The following is a 21,101-nucleotide window of genomic DNA, read 5'->3' as shown; positions in this document are numbered from 1 at the left end:
TACAGACATTGCTCATTCTGCCTGAGTTTTGATGCTTTTTCTGTTTTTTTCTTTGTTTCTTTGTTTTCTTTTCTTCCTTTTACCAAAATGCCTCAAAAATAAATAAATAAATAAAACCTAGGTTTCCCAAAGTCTAAGCTGTAAGCCAATTAAGTCTCTTCACAGCAAACATTTCCCATCACGCGGCATTAATATCATTGCTGCGCCATATTTGGATCCCAAGCTGCTCCAGGTTAATCCAACTTTATACACAATTATTTAGGAATGGGATGGAGGCCATAAATGGATTTGAGTGTGGTTCTCCAGTGGAGAACATCTTGAGCACTGTTAGGTAATGTAGGCACTTAAAGCGGAAGGCCTAAGCAACTTGACACATCATTCCAGAGCCTGCTCTGAAGGGTGCTTCCGAGCCTTCGTTTAGGAATGTCTCAAATACCATTCCTCACCTCCTCCTAGACTTAGGATGGCCACTCATAAATTCCTCCCGCACTGCCAGGAAATAGTATGTCAACTCCATGTAGCTTCCGCAGGGCCATTCAGTCCCATTTCGATGGCAGTGTGGATACCTGTTCTAATCTAAGTATCTGGCTGTATACAATGACTTTTAGCTGCAAACATTGTTAGGTTCTATTACAATTTACCCAATATTTATGCCTTTATAAAAAGAATATTTTGGGTTATTCTTATTTGTTTCTCTTTAGGGTAAATAAATAAATAAAAATAAAAAAGAATCACTGTTTTCCATGAGTGTCATGAAATGACACACGTTCATCTGTTTGTAGCATTGGTAAAATATTTCATAGCGCGCAACTTAATTTTCTTTCTTAAAACAAAACTAAAAGAAGGGACCAAAATGGGAGGCGGTAGGGAAAGAATGTGTTTTGAACAAATGCTGGTCTTTCCAATAAAAGCAATTTTCCCTGACCCGGGCCAAAAGAATGAGCTGGGGGACCGGGGAGATACATCATGGGCAGTGGAGTGGAGCATTTTATTCAGTTGCCTTAATTTTTATTTGTTTTCCAGTCATCTGATTGGATTTTGCAAACATCTTTACAACATACAAATGTAACGCTTTATCAACCAGAATGGATAGTGAAGAAATTTTCTCCATCCCTACTTCGGGTGGAACTAAAAAAAAAAAAAGAAAAAACAAAACAAACAAACAAACAAAATAAAACACAAAACAAACAGAAATCTACCCCTCCCGTTCCCCATCCCCTAAGCCAGTAGAGCATTGACGACAGCACCTTGACATTGTTTTAATCCCAACGCTATCGGAAGTCGAAAGCAGCGTAACAGCGCTTACAAGAACGAAGATACTCAGTGTCTAAAATGTAAACGGAAGGTTTTGGTTCAAATTTTTGTTTTTGTTTTTGTTTTTTTTTTGTTTGTTTTTTGTTTTTTTAATCTGTTTTCTGAAAGAGGGACAGTTTATTATCAATTCACAATTAAAGCAGCATGCAATTTATTATTATTTTTTTAAACTTTTTGTTTTCAATTCTTGGCAACGGCAACAAACCACAACATTATCGAGGAATGTAATGCAGACTTTTAAAGTTGTGCGCAAATGACTGTTTCCTTTCTGGTCATGGATATGTCCAATAAATAGATTGTAGAACCACTGTACTGTATAAACTTCATTTATACATGCAGTTCATAAAATTATTTTTCTTAACTGAATAATTTACCCTGTTATGTATATATACAAATAGATAATTTTTGTCTCAATATAATCTATACAACATAAATCCACTATCTTCCCCTTTTAATGGTCAGTGTACATACACAGGAAGTGTCTATCCTTATGAATCGCCAACCAATTCTCTTTTTGCTATCCATAGTTAGAGCCCGAACATACGATTGGGTAGTTCGGCATTGCGAGTTCCAGTGCCTTTTGTCTATGCCCCTGCAGCCTTCCTTGGTGTAACCCATGGGATTGCACTTCGTCTCGTAGAAATACTGCTTCAGTTGGCCTTTGGATACCGGGACTTTCTCTAGGACTGTAACCGTTCCACCCGACATGTCCACTGCAGTCTTTTTATCTGCCGCTGTGACCCACTCGCTAATACTGTCACACACGCTCAGCTCCCCACGGCGGGCGGGGTCAGAGTGGCGCCGAACCCTCATAGACATGTTTGCGGCATCCAGGTAATTTTTGTATTCCTCCAGCAGAAAGAGCAGGGGAGGCTCCAAAGGCACTTGACTGCTTAGCATCACCCGGGAAGTGTACAAGTCCGCGTCCTTATGGTTTTCTTCGTTGGGACGAACCTTCTGGTCCTCATCCAGCAGCTCTTCGATCACGTGCTCGAAAGTGTCAGCCAGTGATGTTGTCGTCAGACCTCTCGAACCTGCCCTGGGCCCATTCATGCTCTCCAGAGTCCCATGGGTCCGCACACCTGGGTAGGCCAAGCTGCCTTGTCCGTGGACGTTCGCTTCTTTCATGGGCGCAGCCTTCATGCAACCGAAGTATGAAATAACCATAGTAAGGAAAAGGATGGTCATCACTCTTCTCACCTGGTGGAACTGTGGGAAGGAAGCACAGACAGACACAGAACAGGTTAGAACTTCCTTTCTCGGGGACACCATGTGGCCCATCTGCTTGTAATTTCAGACCTTTTTTTTTTTTTTTTTCATGTCTTACTGATCCACTCCAGCTGCAGGGGACACAAATCAATGTCAGTTCCTGTGCTGTATGTGGCTTAATATAAACCAGAGACATGCAATGTTTTCCCCAAGATTTACATGTAAGCCTGAGAGTAAACGGTTTCTAAGCAAGTGAACACACTGTGGCTTCCCTGCTTCCTTCCTCCCGCTTTAGCAGCTTTGGGGGTTTAATTTTTAATGATCTCTGCTCACACTGTCACCAGAAACACAATTACAAATGTTACTAAGCAACAACTGCAAGTGGAATAGTAATCTTCCTTTCAAGTCAGCAGCATAGTCCTTGGTAGGAATGTGTGCTGGGAACGGTAGTGGCTAGAGGGCTGGGTGTCTGTAGCTCTGAGCAGGAGCAGTACAATGAAACAGCAGTCAGAATGCTGGGAGGGGTCTTTTTCTCCTAGAGGCAATGGGACAGCACCTTTGGACCACCATGTTTTGTAGGTAAGGAACCAAAAGGCCGTACAAGACTTGCCTGGTGTCATGAAGAAACTTTAGGAACTAGAGATCCCATCTCCAATGTTTTACTACATCTGAGAAGGTTTTGCTTTTTTCCAAACAATTCATTTTCAATAGGTTTGTTCTAACGATGTGCCTGAGGCAGGTATGAAAACAATGCATCTTTTAAGGGAAAGCTGGAACAGTCCTCATGGAAAGGCATTCAGGTCAGGATCAATGTCTTTTGCGCAGACATCTCTCCAGACTCCGATGGCTTGTTTTGGCAAACCAAATTCTCATTAGCAGAACTCCACCTCCTTCTCATGTGTGTGTGTGTGTGTGTGTGTGTGTGTGTGTGTAAAACACTGAGTTTTCATACCTTTACAAAGCTGAGTAGTATTTTACACTCTTTGGAACTGGCAGCTAGTGCTTCTTTCTGAGCATTTGAAGTTTCCTATGGAGTCTCTTAACAACACACCACGAAGCTAAATTTGGCTCGCATCTACAAGCACACTGCAAATGCAACTAAAACTGAATAACAAACAAAATTAAGACATACCTATGGACCAAAACTTACATCAGGTGGTGGAAGACTTGTGAATTACTTACCGGAAGCATTGTGCCTCTTAGTAGTAACGAGTAGCATTTCTTTAACTCTAGCATGCTAACTTTCTTTCTACTTACTGGCTGTAGAACATAGACTTGCAAAGACATACACACACAGCATTCATTATTGCAGGGTAAGTCCACAAGAAGGAAGCGTGTTTCTGCCCACGATGAGTTGCTGAACACAAGAGCAACCTACCTCCAGTCAAATAGGGCACAGTGTAGAAATGGCCAAAAACTTTAGTACTGAAAACTTTAGTACTGAAAAAATCCAAGTTTCTATCACTCACTTTTGAAAGAGACAGGGCAGTCTACTACCAATGGAAATTTCCTCATATATATTCACCTTCAATTTGCATAAATGGTAAACATACTCAGAACTGCTTGGACTGGAGGGGCAGCCAAGCAATAGGAAGACAGCAATGATCCTATGTGGTATCCTGAATAGGGCACACAGAGGGCGTAAGTAGCACAAGCTGTGGGAATCCTTACCAAAGTGGGACATTAAAGCCCCAACTCTATAGTGCCATCACCGTTAGCCTGAGGCTCTTCCCCTAGAAGAGCAATGCACAGAACAGTTTCAGATTCTGTAGATGTGCAGTCTTCACACACCAGCCACAGCAAGAGGAAGTTGTCCACAAACTAGTTACCCAAGCACAGCCAGACAGGTAGGAAACCGAGTAAGACAACATTGCACATTCACAATCCAGGCAATGATTTGAGACTAGTGCAGCATCCCTCTGAAGAAGGCTTTCTTCCCCATGAGCCTGGACACTGCCTGAAGCTGTATCCCCTGCTCTGCACAGCATCTCCATTACTTGGTAGCCGCCTAACTCTTAGCCAAGGGTCTTGAACCACTTGTCCACTTGTGTCCTAGGAATTTTTGTTATTGCTGTTTTCTATAGAGTATCTTTGCAGCCTTTAGCCCGGTCCCAATGAGTTTGTAAATTACTCAGATGAGAGTAAGAACTATTTATGTTTGCTTGCTTGTATGTTTTATACTACTGACGAGCAAAAGTCCAATATGAAAAATTAACTTGGAGAGAATGAGAGAGAGAGAGAGAGAGAGAGAGAGAGAGAGAGAGAGAGAGAGAGAGAGAGAGCACAATCTGTTTGAACCACTTAAGGTTAGAAAGACAAATTGGTTTGAAGAAAATACACCTGTTAATCCTGTTAATATCTAAAAGTTTAGGAGTGTTTTATATCCAGCACCATTACAGAAATGGATCCTGCATGGCAGTTTCTGATCTGGGCAGGTGGTACTTACACCATTAAGGGAGAATTTACTCCTAACATCACAAGTCTACATTTAAAGAACTCAAGGGGATCTTCAAATTTAGGTCAATGAAATAATATATATTTAAACTGTCTTATATTGGTGCATACTTTTAATCCCAGCAATCAGGAAATAAAGACAAGTGGTTTCTACTACTTTCCACACACACAGGTGATGACTGAGTCTTAAACATAGGAGTCTTTAGGGAGCATTTTATATTTAAAGTACAACAGGATTGCCAACATATCAGGAAGCCATGATTTTTAAAAAGTAGAGCTTAGCATGACAGTACATGTTGTATTCCCAACACTTCAGAAGCTGGAGCAGGAAGATTGAGGGTGGAGCCAAGACCATCCTGGAGTACACAGCAAGAAACATATAATATACAGGCAAAGTAGGTCACACCTTTGTGCTCACAAAAAGTGTTGAGTTACTTTTCAAGGCATCTTCTAAAGCCTTGTCGGCAAATAGGCCAAAAGAATTGCTAAGTACCACTCAGAGGGTATCAGAGACATGGGGCTGGATATATTACCACCTAGCTAATTACTGAATCTATTTAGATGCTCAGCCTGAAACAAAATCTATGTGTAGACTTAGAGGGAAAGCCGAGTCATATTTACTCAGATGCCAATTGTTGGAATTTGCTTACAGAATTGCTGAGAGAATGATAGACAAAGCCTTGGGTGCTTCCCTTATCAGAATGTTACCAATAAAAAGGATAAATGAGGCCCTGTGAAAGGCTGAGGAAACCTCTCCAAGTGTATAAAAATGTTAGAAGACTCATTGGTGTAACAGTAATAAAACAAATCTCTACCTTTGTAGCTAAGATGCCCTAGTACTTCCCACCACCATCTGAAAGCATACAGCCTCTTAATAAATGCTTACAAAATCTAAATCTTCTTACTTCTAAAATTCAACATTTTTATTTCAACATTTCAGATTGCATTGTGTCCTTCTGAAGTATGAACTTGTGATTCTTGGCCAGCTAATTATTATATACTTACCATTGCCTTCACCTATTTCTTTTGTTTTTCTGCTTTTTTGAATGCACCTAGGTAATATATATGTGTTTTAAGAGGAAAATAAAAAATAGCATATAATGGCAAATCTTCACCAATGTGATATGGATAAATAACATTTATTTATTTATTTATTTATTTATTTATTTATTTATTTATTTATTTATGAGACAGGGTCTCACTGGTTAGCCTGGAACTCACTATGTAGCATAGGCTGGCTTTGAATTCTGACCTCTTTCTCTTTGCTTTCTGGCTTCTACAAGGTAAGAAGTGTCCCTCTACCATGCCCTTCTACTCCATGCCAGTCATTTATTGAGATCTCTAATAAATCTTTTTTCCTTTCACCCTTTTCTCTTAGATACTTCTGATGGCAACAAAACCTAATACAGTTCCAGATAAATCTTATCATCCAAAGATAAAGGGATCAAGTGGTACTACTAAGTAGAGGATCAGTCTATTTCTACTTATATTTAATTCACTGATACAATTTTTTCCCAAGACTTAACAGCAATCAACTCTACCATACCTATAGAGTTCTAGGAAGACTTTCTTAGCCTCATCTCAGTAAAGTCAATATAGTGTGTGCTACATTTAAAAAAAAGTAAAAAGAAAGCTTAGTTAGAAGTGTGACTCACAAGACCTAAACATCCAACCAGAACAATATGCATCATAGTGTGCTCCTCTACTGTAGTGCCACAATAACTTGTGCTGTCTGAAAGATTACAGAACATTCATAATCATCAAATTGGATTGTCACAAAGAGAGGACAGTTATTATCATCATGATCACACAGTTACAGCAATTACACTTCGCACTCTGTCAAATGTCACAAAACTAATAGGTCTCTTCACCTATGTTTTTACTACCAGAACTTAATGCTAGTTTAAGAATATTAATCACAGGGAAGAGAAAATGTATGACAAGGAGGGGGCTTATGAAACTTGCACAGTATTCTCTATAGTTATATATCACAGAGTTATATATCACATATCACAGAGGCTAACTTTCTAAAGCCAGCAGGATAAAGACACTACTAGAACTGGCTTTAACCATTATTGTCATTTAGATCTTCCCCTCAGGAGTTGAAGACTTGGTTCTCACTGAAGCTATGTGTAGAGGTGGGACTTTTAGATTGTAAATAAATCATGAAGGCTCTGATCTCATCAATGGAATATCCACTGAAGGATTAATAATTAAATGGTCAATGGGGCAAGGCAGAAACCATGGGAGATGGGGACTATGTGACGTTCTGTCTTGTAAAGGCCTAGAAGCAGTGGCACCCGACCATGAAGTAAAATATTTGAAGTGTGAGCCAAGATAAGTGTTTTATTGCTTTAAGTTAGTCATGTTAGAACTAAATTGCCAAAATTGAGAAGAAGAACCAAATAATCATACAGGCAAATCAGTATAATGGGGATGAGAGGGCCATAAAAGCTTTATTTACTACTAATCTCTTTGGCTTTTGTATGTAACCAGAAGAAAGCACAGTTTCATGACAGGTTGGCTCATATTAGTCCTATAACTAGCAAGGATAATGATAATGTTAAAGAAAGATCATTTAATGTTTAATTCTGTCATACAGAGTATAGTCCTATTAAAACCACATTGTGGTGGTTTAAATGTGCTTGGCTTAGGAGGTGGCACTATGAGGAAGTGTGGTCTTGTTGGAGTAGGTATACCACTATAGGTGTGGTCTTTAAGACCCTTCTCCTAGCGGCCTGGAAGCTGGTCTTCTCCTAGCAGCCTTCAGATGAAGACGTAGAACTCTCAGCTTCTGCATCGACATGCCTGCCTGGATGCCACTATCTATAATCCTGCAATGATAGTGGACTGAACTCTCTGAACCTGTAAGGCAGCACCAATTAAATGTTCTTATAAGAGTTGCCTTGGTCATGGTGTCTGTTAAGAGCAGTAAAACCCTAACTAAGACATGCATTAATGAAAATCTGCAAAATAACATTAAAAATGTTTAATTTTTATCTGATTTCACACATCCATATATCAATGTTTGTTCTTACTTTTGTTTGTTCAATTATAAGGCTATATTTTAAGGTTCAATTATAAGGATCTAGTTTCTAGTTTCAATGTCTAATAAGGAGTTAAGACCATTGTGTGACTTTAGAAAAATACAAATGATCCAGGGAACAATAGATGAAATTTTAGAAAGATAAAGATGCTCTTTCCAGGTAAGAAATGAAGAAATGCTTTGTGAAATGCTTTAAGAAATGCTTTCATAGGATTCAGAGATTTCTGTATAGGATGGAAGTGGGTGATGATTAAATGATAGGTGAGAGAAGGACTAGAGTTAGAAGATGAAGAAAAGATCTCTGGACTAGAAGTGGTAAAAACAAGACTAAACAACTGCCTAACTTCATTGAGGTTCTAGGGATGATGATAACCAAATTGGATTCTGCTTTATAGGCACTGAAGATTCTGTTGGAGTTTCTTAGTGGAGAGAGGCATTTAACATGGCACACAGAGGACCTCAAGGAATGGCAGACTAGACTCAATAAATACATTCAATAATTGTATTCTTATTGAATAGTGAGCTTTAAAAATAAATACTAAGTAGTTGTTCACACGTGGAATTAGGGGTTTGGATCAATCTGTTTATTGAAACATGCTTTGAAAGGGAAAGCAGTTACAGAAGTAGGCAGACTTAAATATCAACCATCAGTAATGTTTGACTTGGCAAAAGAATAGGACATACAGAGATAGAGATGAGGAGAAACTACAAACTTTCATTCCAATTATAACTGTACTGAACTTTGGTTCTATGGCTCAGCACTTTTAATTCAAAGATCTCCAAGTGCTTTGCAAATATTAAGTAATTAAGACTCATAGGACCCAAGAGATGCAGGTAACTATAATTATCCCCATTTTGTGCTGGAGGAAAGAGGATCAGAGTTTTTAATCAACTCATCCACTCTGTGTGGTTCCCTTGATAGAACAAGGTCAGAACCTAGATTCTGAATTGAGATTCCAGAAGTTTAGCCTTACAGTAAAGGCACCAGTTTGTTTCATCATCTACATAATTTTCATGTTATTTTTCTCATGTATTGCTAACCCAAGAATAAACAAAAATATAAGACAATACTAAATACACCCACACATTCCTCAAAGAAGATAATTAAAGTTGAAATTTCATAATTAAAATGGAAAAAACAGAATGATCATTACAGATACTCACCTACTTAGCTGGTTGTCCATTTGGTTGAAGATAATAAATAATTTTGAAGATAGTATTTGATAATGTAGATGTTTCAAAGCATTTACAAATACTTTTATAAAGTAATGTTTGAATATTTGTGTCTCAAGATAGGCAAAGACACTGGAGTGAGGGTTAAATTTAGGTTAATTTGATGAGATTACAGAATATTGTTTTGAGGTGTGATTGTGTTTCCAGAAGAGATTGTGAGGCAAATCGGTGAATTGAAGAGGAAAGTCTGTCCTCAATTGTGGGTGGACACAATCCACATCATTGTCTTGCACCCAGATTGTCCGGCACCCAGATAAAACAACAAGAGAGGAAAGGCAATTGGCTCCCCCTCCCCATAATTGGTTTATACTCATCTTTTCCAAGACTCATTGTCACATAGACACAAGTTCTGATGTAACACATTAGCTCTCTGGACTTGCATGACTGGATTTTTAGGCTCTTTTCCCTTCAAACATGAACCAAGCCATGCCACAGTACAACAGGGTCCACAGCTTGCAGACATCTCATGGTGCCTCTTACCCTTCATAATCATATGTACCAATGTCTGTAATACACCTGTGTTCAAACATCTATGACTACATGGGTTCTGTTTCTTTCAAAACATTAATATAACTTTCTATAAAACATAGTATTTCATATCAGAGTACTCTAACCACTGGTCTGGTTTCTGTATAGTATTGAATGACACAAACTTTATTTACTGATACTACAAAACCAAAATAGTTTGATTAGTCTATAATAAGAAGTACAGGTTAATACCATGAGAAAAATGTATATTTTCCTGAATCATTAATTTGACAGAAAATTCTGTTACCTTCTTCTACTCCCCTTCCCTGAGAAAAACAAACAAAGGGTCAAAGAATTGTGTTTCTATTGACAGAAGACTTGCCTTTTTTTTGAAGCAAAACTAAACCACCTATCCCATAAGGACAGAGTCCGAGCATTCTCCCTGGTATTCTCACACAGTAATTGTATAGTATATTATGCCAACTAGATTCTCTAGCTACTGAATGATCTAATAATGCTTATGCTGGTGCTATTGGAACACTATATGGGGAAGGTTTAGTTAAAGTATTAGCCACAAGTCTTAGTATCAGCTGAAATCATGCCTTAGGTTTGGGAAGAAGGATTAAAACATGATTTAATAGAAAGGCCAGCTCTGAGTAGAGAACCCTCTACCTTGACATCCCTAATCTTAGGCACAGCTGCCAAGTTCCAGAGGTCCTAAATGCTGCCTGTTAACACTGCCTCAGGCAAACTAATGCTTCCCACAACCAATGGAGGTTTCTGAATGTCAGAGACCCCTAGCAAGACCTGTTCTTGCCTGCCCTTCTCCTTTGCCTGAACAGTACATGACTCTAACAAATGAGCCTTAGCAACAAGCATTCCTAACTCACTTGCATATCAAATATGCATCTCTAAATATCCTCTGGAACAGTTATTTTTAATTATAGGGCCCAACTGGCAGCTGACAATCAAGAAATAAAATCTTTTAAAATTAGGATTTTATTTTCTTCCGACGTCCTGGAAGGATTTGTTAGTATTCACCCTAATCATGTATTATTTATCAAATTCTTGTACATGGTAGACAAATATTATTTATTTCAATTAATATCGTTATGACTCGTTATGTAATGTGTAACCTATAACTATCACATGAATATCGTATTTAATGACAGATGTTCACCAATTACTATGTAATCATGGATGGAATTTTTAAAATTATTTTATTTTATATGTACAGATGTTTTACTTGCAAGTTTATCTGTCCAAGAGTATGTGCCTGGAACCCATAGAGGTCAGAATAGGGCATTGAATTTCCTTGAAAGTAGGAAGTTCCACGGTTGTTATCCACCATGTGGGTACTGGGAACTGAAACCCTGGTTCTCTGGAAGAGCATCTAGTGCTCCTACCTGCTGAGCCATCTCTATAACCCTATAGATGGTATTTTTATGAAGGTGTGATGACTTTGGAAGTGAACATGGATATGAAAACATCTTCAGCAACACATAGATGCAAGTGAACCACAACTAAACTGTACTTAAATATAAACTTTTGAGTTTATGCAAAAAATTCAAACTTGAAATTAATTTTATGCAGCCTAATGTCTCAAATATCAGGTAACATTTATCACTATTAATGCTATTGATAATTGCCAGTCAAGGGCTAAGAAGAGAGGTTAATGTGTAAGACAATTGTTGTGCAAACTGAATGAAGGGTCTGAGTTTGAATCTTCAAAACCCATATAAAAGCCAAATGCATTGTGTGAGCTTTGGTAATTTCATCATCTTCTATGGGAGGATGAGAGACGAGACAAGAAACCCACCAGAAGCTTTTGAGCCAGGCTTGTATATGCAGCAGTGATTAGATCTCATCTCAAACAATGTAGAAGATGAGGATCATTGCTCAGGGCTGTCCTATGTCCTCCACATACACACCATGGTACCCATGTACCCACATTCACATACATGAATGGGAAGCCATGCAGAACCATTGAACATTCAAATAATAATATAACAATCACAAAAACTTGTTAAGAAAAATGCTCCAAGAAAAAGAAGAGATTTGTAGGACCTGAAATTAAAGTTTTAGGAAATGCAGAGATGGGACAAAATTCAATGTATTCAAACTAAATGAGTCCTTGCTTCTTTCTTTCTCAAACTGTGATCAATGTGCTCAAGCTGCATTGGTCTTGCCAAGGAGTTCATGAGAAATGCAGCATCTCAGCTTTCTCTCAGTCATCCCATGTATCCTACACACTACCAGAACCTGCATTTCAACTAGATTCAGAGACTTCAAGTAGATTTATAATCAAAGTTGAGATGAATAGAGCAAGTCATACAGAGAAAGTTAGTCAAGGAAGATAAGGAAAGAAATGGGTGGCATCAAGATGAGCACTATCTCAGTACACCATGGCATTACCTGTCATCTCCTCTCTGACTCAACACCCACTGCATGCTTTTTGTTGATTTTGTAATGGTATTAACTATTACAAAGTTGGCTCTTTTTTGCCAACTGACTTTTTTTTATTTTGTCCATATCATAAGGTACAGGATACCTATAAATAAGAATTGTTACATGAGCATTTATAGGGTACCACTGATATAAATTTGGACTGCTATTCAATTACTAATTTTTCCCAAGTGCTATGAGGCAAATGCAAACACATTTAGCTCTCCTAATCACTTCGCACAGTCCGATATCACCCACTCAATGAGAACCACACTGGAGATGACATGACTAACTAGATCTGAGAGTAGATTTCCAAGCACTCAGCCAGATGTCAAATTGCTTGCAGCCAGATGTCTCTGGTCCTTTGTGTTCTGAAGTGGTAAAGGGGAGTCAGAGGCAGAGAGAACTCTCCCACTCAGGCAGATTTCTTAATTTTAGAGTCCTGAAGCCAGCAGATCTCAGCTCTTTCCTACCATGTGTACGTTTCATGGATCATGAAATTAAAAATATAATTAAGGTCTCTTCATTATATTTTTATAAAAATATTTTAATAAGGTTTTAGTAAACAGTGCTGGCAACAAAAGTGCAATATACATAGTATATATTTGTGTGTATATTCATGTGTGTATATATGTAGCAGGGGTCAGATCCCTTCTCCAACTTCAGTTGGACACTACAACAAATGACCAGTAAATAGATAGCACAATTTCACAGTTAGTATCTAATATTTGAAATCAGTTGTTTCAAGGCAAGTACCTTAAATGGCGTTTTAAAAGTTAAAAATGAAAGAAATGCTTAAAATTTTTGGAATTGAACAAAAATATGAGGGAGTTGTCGAAACAATTTTGGAAGCAGAACTGGAGACTAGTCCACTGTTGAACTCTTGACAAAAGATTGTGAGGATTTCTAGATTCTAAACATCAAGAACTCAGCAGAATCACAAGTCTACATGTGAATCAACGCTCTGTACTGGGATGCCTGGCAGCTTGGCAAACTGTGCAGTTTATGGGGCAGACGTGACACTGTCTTTCTCAGGTGCCGTCTCAGATCCTGTTGAGTTCTACCTTGAACAGCAGGTAGAAAGGCACAGATGTCAACATGCTAAAGGACTTCCTTTTCCAGATTATACACAAGCACACCTACAGGAAGAGGATACCATGAAAACTAAGCTCTGTCTTCTTGCCTCCAAAGAGTAAGTGTGCCCTGCACCAAAAAAAGCAAGATGGATGCAGTTGCATTTTCCCCCTAAGGGAAGAATGTGTGCTAACTCTTAGATCTGAGGATGAAGGGAATCCCCTGTAAGCAGTACTGTTTGCTGTGATGTCGACTGGAAACATTCCAGGATGATCGAAATTCAAAACAAAAGAAACAGAGAAAGGAAGTCAAGCCAGTCTGTCTTATTTCAATTTCTTTCTTTCATTTTTTTACAATTAGCTACTTTAATCAAATTGTTTATAGAGTACTGCTGGGTACTCCTGTCTTCCTGCCATTATCAAGATTCTTATTGCAAAGAGCTCACCCGAGACCACTGCCATACAACTGCACATCCAATGGAGCCCAGAGCTGTGGTGGAGACTTGTCCTTGCCAGCTTTTATCCAGATGACACTCCTGAAATTTCCACAGCCAATATAGTCCGGTGTCTATCAGCACAATTTCCAATACAGAAATAATATTTGTCTATAATTAAACCCATATTAGGAAGAAAACCTGTAGCCTTCAACACAATTGATTCAGAAAGATGGCTATGTTTTGTCTAAGCAAGGGACTATTATCGATTAGACCCTATCTTTTGAAGACGCAAAAACACCAAGCTTTAAAAACTGAGGTTAAAAAAAATATGTGGAGGAAGATAAGTTGCCCCTGGCAACAGAAGAACAACATTCCTTTTCAAATTACTATCACGATGCCCTGGGGTTGGGGGAGATAAAATTAGGAAGAGAAGGTTACCACTTCTTTGTTGCTCACCTTAAGACACCATTTTCAGTAATCAGTTTGTTCGGCTCCACTGAGGCGCAGCGACACACACCATAGCCTTCCTCCTGGGATGCACAGTCATACCACATAAAAGTGTGTGGGTAGATGCCAAAACATGTGTGGACATGCAGCCCATTCTGTAGAAACTCAACGTTCTGAGTATTAACGAGGATTAGCCTGAGCACATGGAGAAAACTGGTGGTTCCACACATCCAGTTGTCCTTCGGGTTATGCTTGCATCCAACTCTATAATTTCTTTTAATTGCTTACTGTGATGCACAGGAAAGTGCTCATTATTTGCAGCTTAATGTGGGAGGAAAAATAAAATATGTCTCCCTGCCCACTGCCTTACTCCAGGTCTCAACTCTTCTTGAGTAAGTGTAAGAAGTGTCTGTACACTATGTATAACAATCCACGTGGGCCATATGCAAAATACTCACTGTGTTTTGAACTACTGAAAAAATATAAGAAAACCAGTAACATCTCAGAGAAAAAGCCACCCCCACATAAGCACTGGTTGGAAATGTTCAAACCTGTACTGTCATAAGTAGCAGGACACTGAGAGTCCCATCCTTTCTCCTTTCACCAAATATAAATGTGTAGAGGTTATATGAAAACTCACACCAATATAGTTCATCTAAGTAACAACGTGATGACTCTATTTCTCCCTACTACCTATAAATAAAAAACATTGTTGGTCGTAGTCACAAGGGTGGAGAATGGACTTTAGAAGATCCTCTGGGCAGCTGTATAAGTACTAAGGATTACTAAACTACTTTTTGTACTAAAAATGACAACTCGACACTTAAGTCTCATTAACCATGAGCCATGCAATCAAATTAACCACAGTTTACAACTGTGGTATCCAGACAGGAGTATTCATCAAATTTGCTTATGCCCTGTATGACGGCGATGGAATCTGCCTCTTCTGTGTAGATTCAGATGTGGATACGGTGTCCTCAGTTTCTGAAAGTCTACATAGTAAATGTATAATGTAGTCTCAGTATTCCACATTTTTAATCTATTTCAGCAAAATCCTATAGGAGAGTTTCTGAGTTTAACCTTAAAGTTTCTTTGTTAATAACCCTATCATGGTTTATTCCCTTAAGGTGCCAATCACACACACATATTTATCAGTCCAGAATGTCAAAGTTATACATGACATGAAGGTGATTCATTAGAGGTGTCAGACATTTTTTTCCTGGGAACTCTTTGGACATTGGAACAGAACAATGTACTTTATAGACCACTAACACTGTTACCAGATGCTTCTTTGCTAACTCTGCTGAAGTAAGAATGATTTCAATCAAGAAACAAGTGTTAAGCGCCTTTTAAAAATATGCATGTAACATAAGATCTTTATAACACCCTAACTTAACACTTTGCGTGTCTAAATGTCTAATACTATACGGCACCTTATTTGTGACCTTTGTACTACATTTTTAGGATTGCAGCTTAGAAGATAAGAGATTCGTAGAAAGAAAATTATGCTAAGGCAATCTCAAATGCATTCCCAAGAAGTAAAGAAAACCACAAAGGTGGCAGAAGGAGATGGTCCAGCCCGGGGCCAGCAGTACTCTCAGGGCTGGGGATGGGAGGCTGACATCCCAAATGTGTGTGTTGAGTTAGATGACTAATAGAACATCTTGCTTCTGGACATTATCCTCCCTTGTGAGAGAGGAGACTGAGACAAGCGGCTTCGAGGAGCTTGAGAACAAAACTGGAAATGCCTGATGTGAAAGTCTGCAAGTGTCATTAACAAAATCAAGTGTGTCTTTGTCCCTGTGTCTCAGCTGGCATTTGAAAGTCCACTTACACACCAAAGGATGGACTCTTGTATGTTCCAGCCATATTCATTACTGCAACTGTCCAAGCTGAACTGTTCTATGGAGGGGAAGAAAATGATTTTCCCTTTAACATATCCCTGTCAAAGTATTATTTTAAAAAATCTTATTTGTCCAGGCATGGTACCTCACCTGCAATCCAAGCAGTGAAGAGGCAGAGGCAGAAGGATTGCCACAAGTTCAAAGTCAGTCTGGTCTACATAGTGCATTTCAGGCCAGCTAGAGATAGACTGTGGTCCTGTCTCACAAGCAAGCAAACAAGAAGACAAATACGCGAATGCCTATTTGGATCAGATAACCACTCTGCCACGGTCCATTTGCCACATTCTCCTAGGGCAGCAGGACTGACAGATTTTGTTTTTCTAAATAAGGCACGCTATCCTCAGAGAAAAATGAGATCAAGAAGCAATCCAATGAGAATGGTAAGAGTTGTGGGAGGATGGCCTGGGATACATGCCATTCACAACGTGGAGATGTTATCTAGGTCATAAATCATGCTGCTCTCCTATGGCTCTCTACTTGCATAATGCAGGAAGCTGCCTGGCAACACTGAGCCGAAGTATACCTCCGGTGCAGGCTGGTTCAGTGTTTATACTGTGCTCTGGAATTTTAATTTGTCACATATAAGGTACTAATTATTTAATTATAAACCTTGGGGGAAGCACAAAAACATTCCTCAAAAGAACACCCCATGGGTATGAATGCTCTAAGCAGGACTTCTCTGTGCCTTGAGGTGTAAGTCTTGAAGTCTGTCCTGGAAATGAGGTTGGTAATGGAAAAGGGGACCTTAAAAGCCTGGGATACAGAACATCATGGTGGAAAAGTTTTCTTTTCTGTTGCAATAAACAGCTGAGTTCTTTGGAGCCAACCTCACTAGTTAGGTGACGAATGAATGTATACTCAGCTTTCCATTACAGGGAATAATGCAAGTGGCGACATGGGCCCATTCCATGTGTGTCACATAAGCCATTCCATGTGTGTCACTAGAGTTCACATAAGCCCATGTCCGGGGTGAGACATTATCTCCACTGTGTCACAGCCCACTGAAAATTGAGGGACCAAATAAAAGACTCAGTGTTCACTTGGAAGTTTCTCTCTCTTTCTCATCTTACTGCTACACACTACGGACTTCTCAGACAGAGGGGTGTTCGCATACACTCTTAGTGGGAGTACAAATGGTTGCAGCCTGGCTTAGGAAGTTTTATGGAATAACTGTCAAATTTGTAAGTGAACTTTCCTCTAGTATAGCAGTTCTACCACTAAGAACAAGTGTGCAGACAAGTGCATGGTTACAAATATGCATGCACACACATCCATGTGTGTACATATATACTACATATGTTGTTATTAATTACAAAAAGGTATATAATAGAAAAAAGCCTAGTTTTCAACTATAAGAAAATAAACCCATAGTAACTCCTTAATATCAAATTCAGGCAGCTATGAAGTACATGTTCTTTCCCCATACACTGGAGTGGAAAGGTCTCTGGAATGCAGTGCTAAGTGTCTAAAACCAAGGTGTGAAACAGTGTGTCACGTTTCCTTTAGAAATTGGGGGGGATATAATCATAGTCGTATTTGCTTATATTTCTATAAAGCAGACAATAATAGTTTCAAACAATTCTATACTAATGGCAATTATAGGTGTTGTGTGTAGGGCAGGTGCAGGTTGAGGCAGAATTCTCAGTATAAACTGATTTTTTACAGTATTTTGATATTTGAATTATGTAAATAAATTAAGAATAAATGTTAAACTGACCCCAGGCCAAGAATGTACATGCTGGTAATCTCTCTACTTGGGGGGTGGGGATGGGGTAGAAGCAGGAAGATCAAGAATTCAAGGTCATCCTGAGCTACACACTCAATTCAAGACCAGCCTAAGCTACACAGAGCTCTGACTCAAAAAATTAACTAAGTAACCAATTAATTCACTAAATATGAAAGTCAAAAATACTTAACTTAGGGGTTTCAGTTTTTTTTTTACATCAATATCCTCACTGGTGTGGTAGTGTTGTACCTAGCAGTCTGAGTTTTGTATTTCATATTTTGGTACATTTCCCTGGAAGAAGTTAGTAGAAGGTTATGGCTGGAACCTAGGAATGTGAAACACGAGTTCTGATCCTTCCTCTTCCTCTTCATATAAAGTTAATCCTATTAAATAGTTATTTGACTATTTTTTTAAAACTGGCAAATTGAACAAACCCATAGGTAGAAAATGCAAGGACCTGTGCCTCAGCTCTGCTTTGCACAGAGAGTAGGAGTACTAACCCTTCTGAATTTTGTGCACCTTTGAAAAATTATCGCTATAAGGGCAAGAGATCTGTGACCTATAAAGGGCAACTCTACAAACAACTGCTATGACACATGGCACAAGACTGAGGTAAGCTGTACACAAACAGAAGAGGGGACCACAACGGTTTCCAAGAGTACTTCAGTCACTGAAATAATAAGAAAGTAAACTTCCCAAAGAAAGAATATAAACACAAACAGAAAACAAGAAGAAGCTGATACTGAGAGACTTCAAGAGGAAGATGTGGTTAAAGGACTCCTTATGTGGTTATCCTCGGTGTCTTGAACTCTGTAAAGTCTAGCAGGGCAACTAGGGAGGCATAGAAGAAAGTCTGAGGACCCAGACTTGAATATAACCATGAGATCTTTGTTGAATGAAGGACCTAGTAGAATGGCCCTTACTTTGTGAACAGTACAGTTGTTGGAGCAAGTGCCCGCTTCACACAGGTGGCTTCCAACTTACTTTCGAAATCAGACAGAAACTTCAAACATTTCTGAAAATGGTCCTCTGGGGACCATTTACCCCAAATTAGAGACTGAATGAAAAACCATTCTTTCAAAAAGCACCTCTCCTCCAAAACTCCTTCTCATCTCCATATGTACAGTCATCTGGAAAGCAGATTTACCATTAAACGGATGGTCAAAGCTGTCCTGCAATGTTAAACTAATCACGAAAATCTAAGCATTGCTTTCCTCACCTTCCTGGAGTGAAACATTCCAAAGAGGATGGAAATAACCACATGTTGGTGCTGTAACCTGGGGTCCACTGACAGTGCTTGAACTTTGTACCAACATCCAGATGCTGGGACAGGAAACCAGCTACTTGGAACCCAGTAAAAGCAAGTAGAGCCTTCCCTTCTACTTTGATTAGTGAGGGCCCCATGTGAAGTTCCTAGTTTTTTGTTCCAGCAGAGTCTAACTCTGCTTCCAGCAGTGTCTATGCTGGTTAACTCATACAGCACACTCGTGGACCTCCCAATGAAATGACGGACCAGCACATGTGACTCAACATATTTGTAGGCCTCAAGAACTTACACAACTTTCTTAAGATCAGTGTGCAAGTTAGAGGTATGTTGGATCAAATTTAATCATTATACCCAGCAAAGGTACTAGTATTGGGCTACCTCATGCAAATTCTATTTCAAAAATATTTCTGTGATATGAAGAAAATGGAATGCATTAAGATGTTCTAAATCATGTTTTCAGACTAGGCATTGCCTCCAAAGCTTCTAACATCTAATCTGACACAGACACGATACACAATGATTTAATGGTTATACAATTAATCACAGTCCTCTGAGATGCAGAAAACAACTCAGTCAAGGCAGATTTATCATGGACAAGAGTCTTTTTAGTGGAAACAGAATTCCTGCTGGGTCTTGAAGAATTGGTATAATTGTATGTGAAGAGAGTAGTAAACAAACAAATTAGACCCAGAGAATTATGGCATAGTAGATTTTCTGATCTTGTTACTTTAGCTATAAAGTAAAGCTCATTCAGGCGTGAAGCATGCCAGTAAGACATTTTGCTGCTTTGATGACAAGACCTCTGCTTCTAGAGTTGGGAAGTGCTAAGAATGCACCACAGTGGTAATGTCAAGTGCCGGTCTAAACTTTACATGTATTAACACATGTAATCCCCCCCACTATCCTGTCAAGAGGTTGAGGCACAGAGAAAGACACCAGCTGGGATCACTGACTCAGAAAAGGTTAGGCCGACTCTACCAGTGGACTCAAGAATACAGGCTTTTGTCTTTTGCTCTTCTTTGGAAGTCTGTGATAGAAATTCCTTCCACGTCAGAACAATATTTAGAAGGACTCCTATTCAGGGCCTCTGAATGTCTGATTATTCGGAAAGCTGCAAATCTTTTCTAGTCATGTTCTAATCTAGGTATTTGGGCAGTGAAGTAAACAATAAGGCCCTGTAAATCACAGGCTATTAGGCTTATGTGGCTTCTAGTTTAGGAGGATCTCAAGTGTTTCTGTATATTCTGGCATTTCTGATGGTCACCAGGTTGGGGAATCGTGTTCTTTATGTTCCATTTCACTTATATATTCAATATTTCACTCACCCTAGCCCCCAGCTTTATAAAATACATGCCCCAAATCCTATATCCATTTTGCTTTTTTTTTAATTTACCAAAAAGTAAGATAAAATGCATTTAAAACTCCCTTAGAATACCTGTTCCTTTCTAGATTCACAATTTTTGGTTTGCTTTGTGACCCATTGAGTTTAAATTATGTGAATATCTGTTTCCTTGCATGTTGGGAAGCTAAATATTTCTAAGTTGGTGATGCCAGATATGCTGTACTTAAATAGTCATAAAGGCATCACCTAAGAACACAATGTATATATTAATTTCATAGATATTTGAGCATTTTCCCTTTTTTCTATTTTACCAAAAAGTAAGGTAAAATGCATTTAAAACTCCCTTAGAATACCTGTTCCTTTCTAGATTCACGATTTTTGGATTGCCTTTTGACCCATTGAGTTTAACTAGGGTAATCTCTGTGACACAATGGAGTAACACAGTAAGAAGGATTGTGTGTGTGTGTGTGTGTGTGTGTGTGTGTGTGTGTGTTTGTATGCCCATGTGTGTTTTGGGGCATAGTGATAGGGATGTGAGGTTATAAGTAATGTGGGAACTCTTAGGTTTTATAAATTATTGATTATAAAGAAGAACCAGAGGTGGAAGGGGTGAGGATGGGTGTGTGATAACCAAAGTGGGGTTCTCCCTTCTCAGAGGGGAGGGAAGACAGGAGTGGAGAAGGATCTCTTTGAGGAAGTACTGGGAGAAAAGAGGCTGATATTGGCTTGTAAAGCA

At 38.9% G+C, this 21,101-nt stretch overlaps 1 protein-coding gene across 1 annotated transcript; it reads right to left on the bottom strand.

Moving 5' to 3' along the window:
• Positions 1-1,508: 1,508 nt before the first annotated feature.
• On the bottom strand, positions 1,509-14,356 carry Bdnf (brain derived neurotrophic factor). Its single transcript, XM_052181391.1, has 3 exons — positions 14,144-14,356; positions 3,504-3,512; positions 1,509-2,523 (listed from the first exon to the last, which is right to left on the bottom strand). Exons 1-3 carry the CDS (start codon positions 14,354-14,356, stop codon positions 1,753-1,755), a joined length of 993 nt encoding a protein of 330 aa, XP_052037351.1. The 3' UTR covers positions 1,509-1,752.
• Between the last annotated feature and the right edge of the window lie 6,745 nt (positions 14,357-21,101).

This window comes from Apodemus sylvaticus, chromosome 5 (genome assembly GCF_947179515.1).
Source record: "Apodemus sylvaticus chromosome 5, mApoSyl1.1, whole genome shotgun sequence".
In the NCBI taxonomy this organism is placed as follows: Eukaryota; Metazoa; Chordata; class Mammalia; order Rodentia; family Muridae; genus Apodemus; species Apodemus sylvaticus.
Note: the sequence above shows the minus strand (reverse complement) of the source record. Positions and strands in the feature narration are given on the sequence as shown.

Bases quoted from the DNA above. Each gene is read 5' to 3' on its own strand.
- Bdnf (XM_052181391.1), bottom strand. From the start codon at position 14,356: ATGTGTGGAACCACCAGTTTTCTCCATGTGCTCAGGCTAATCCTCGTT.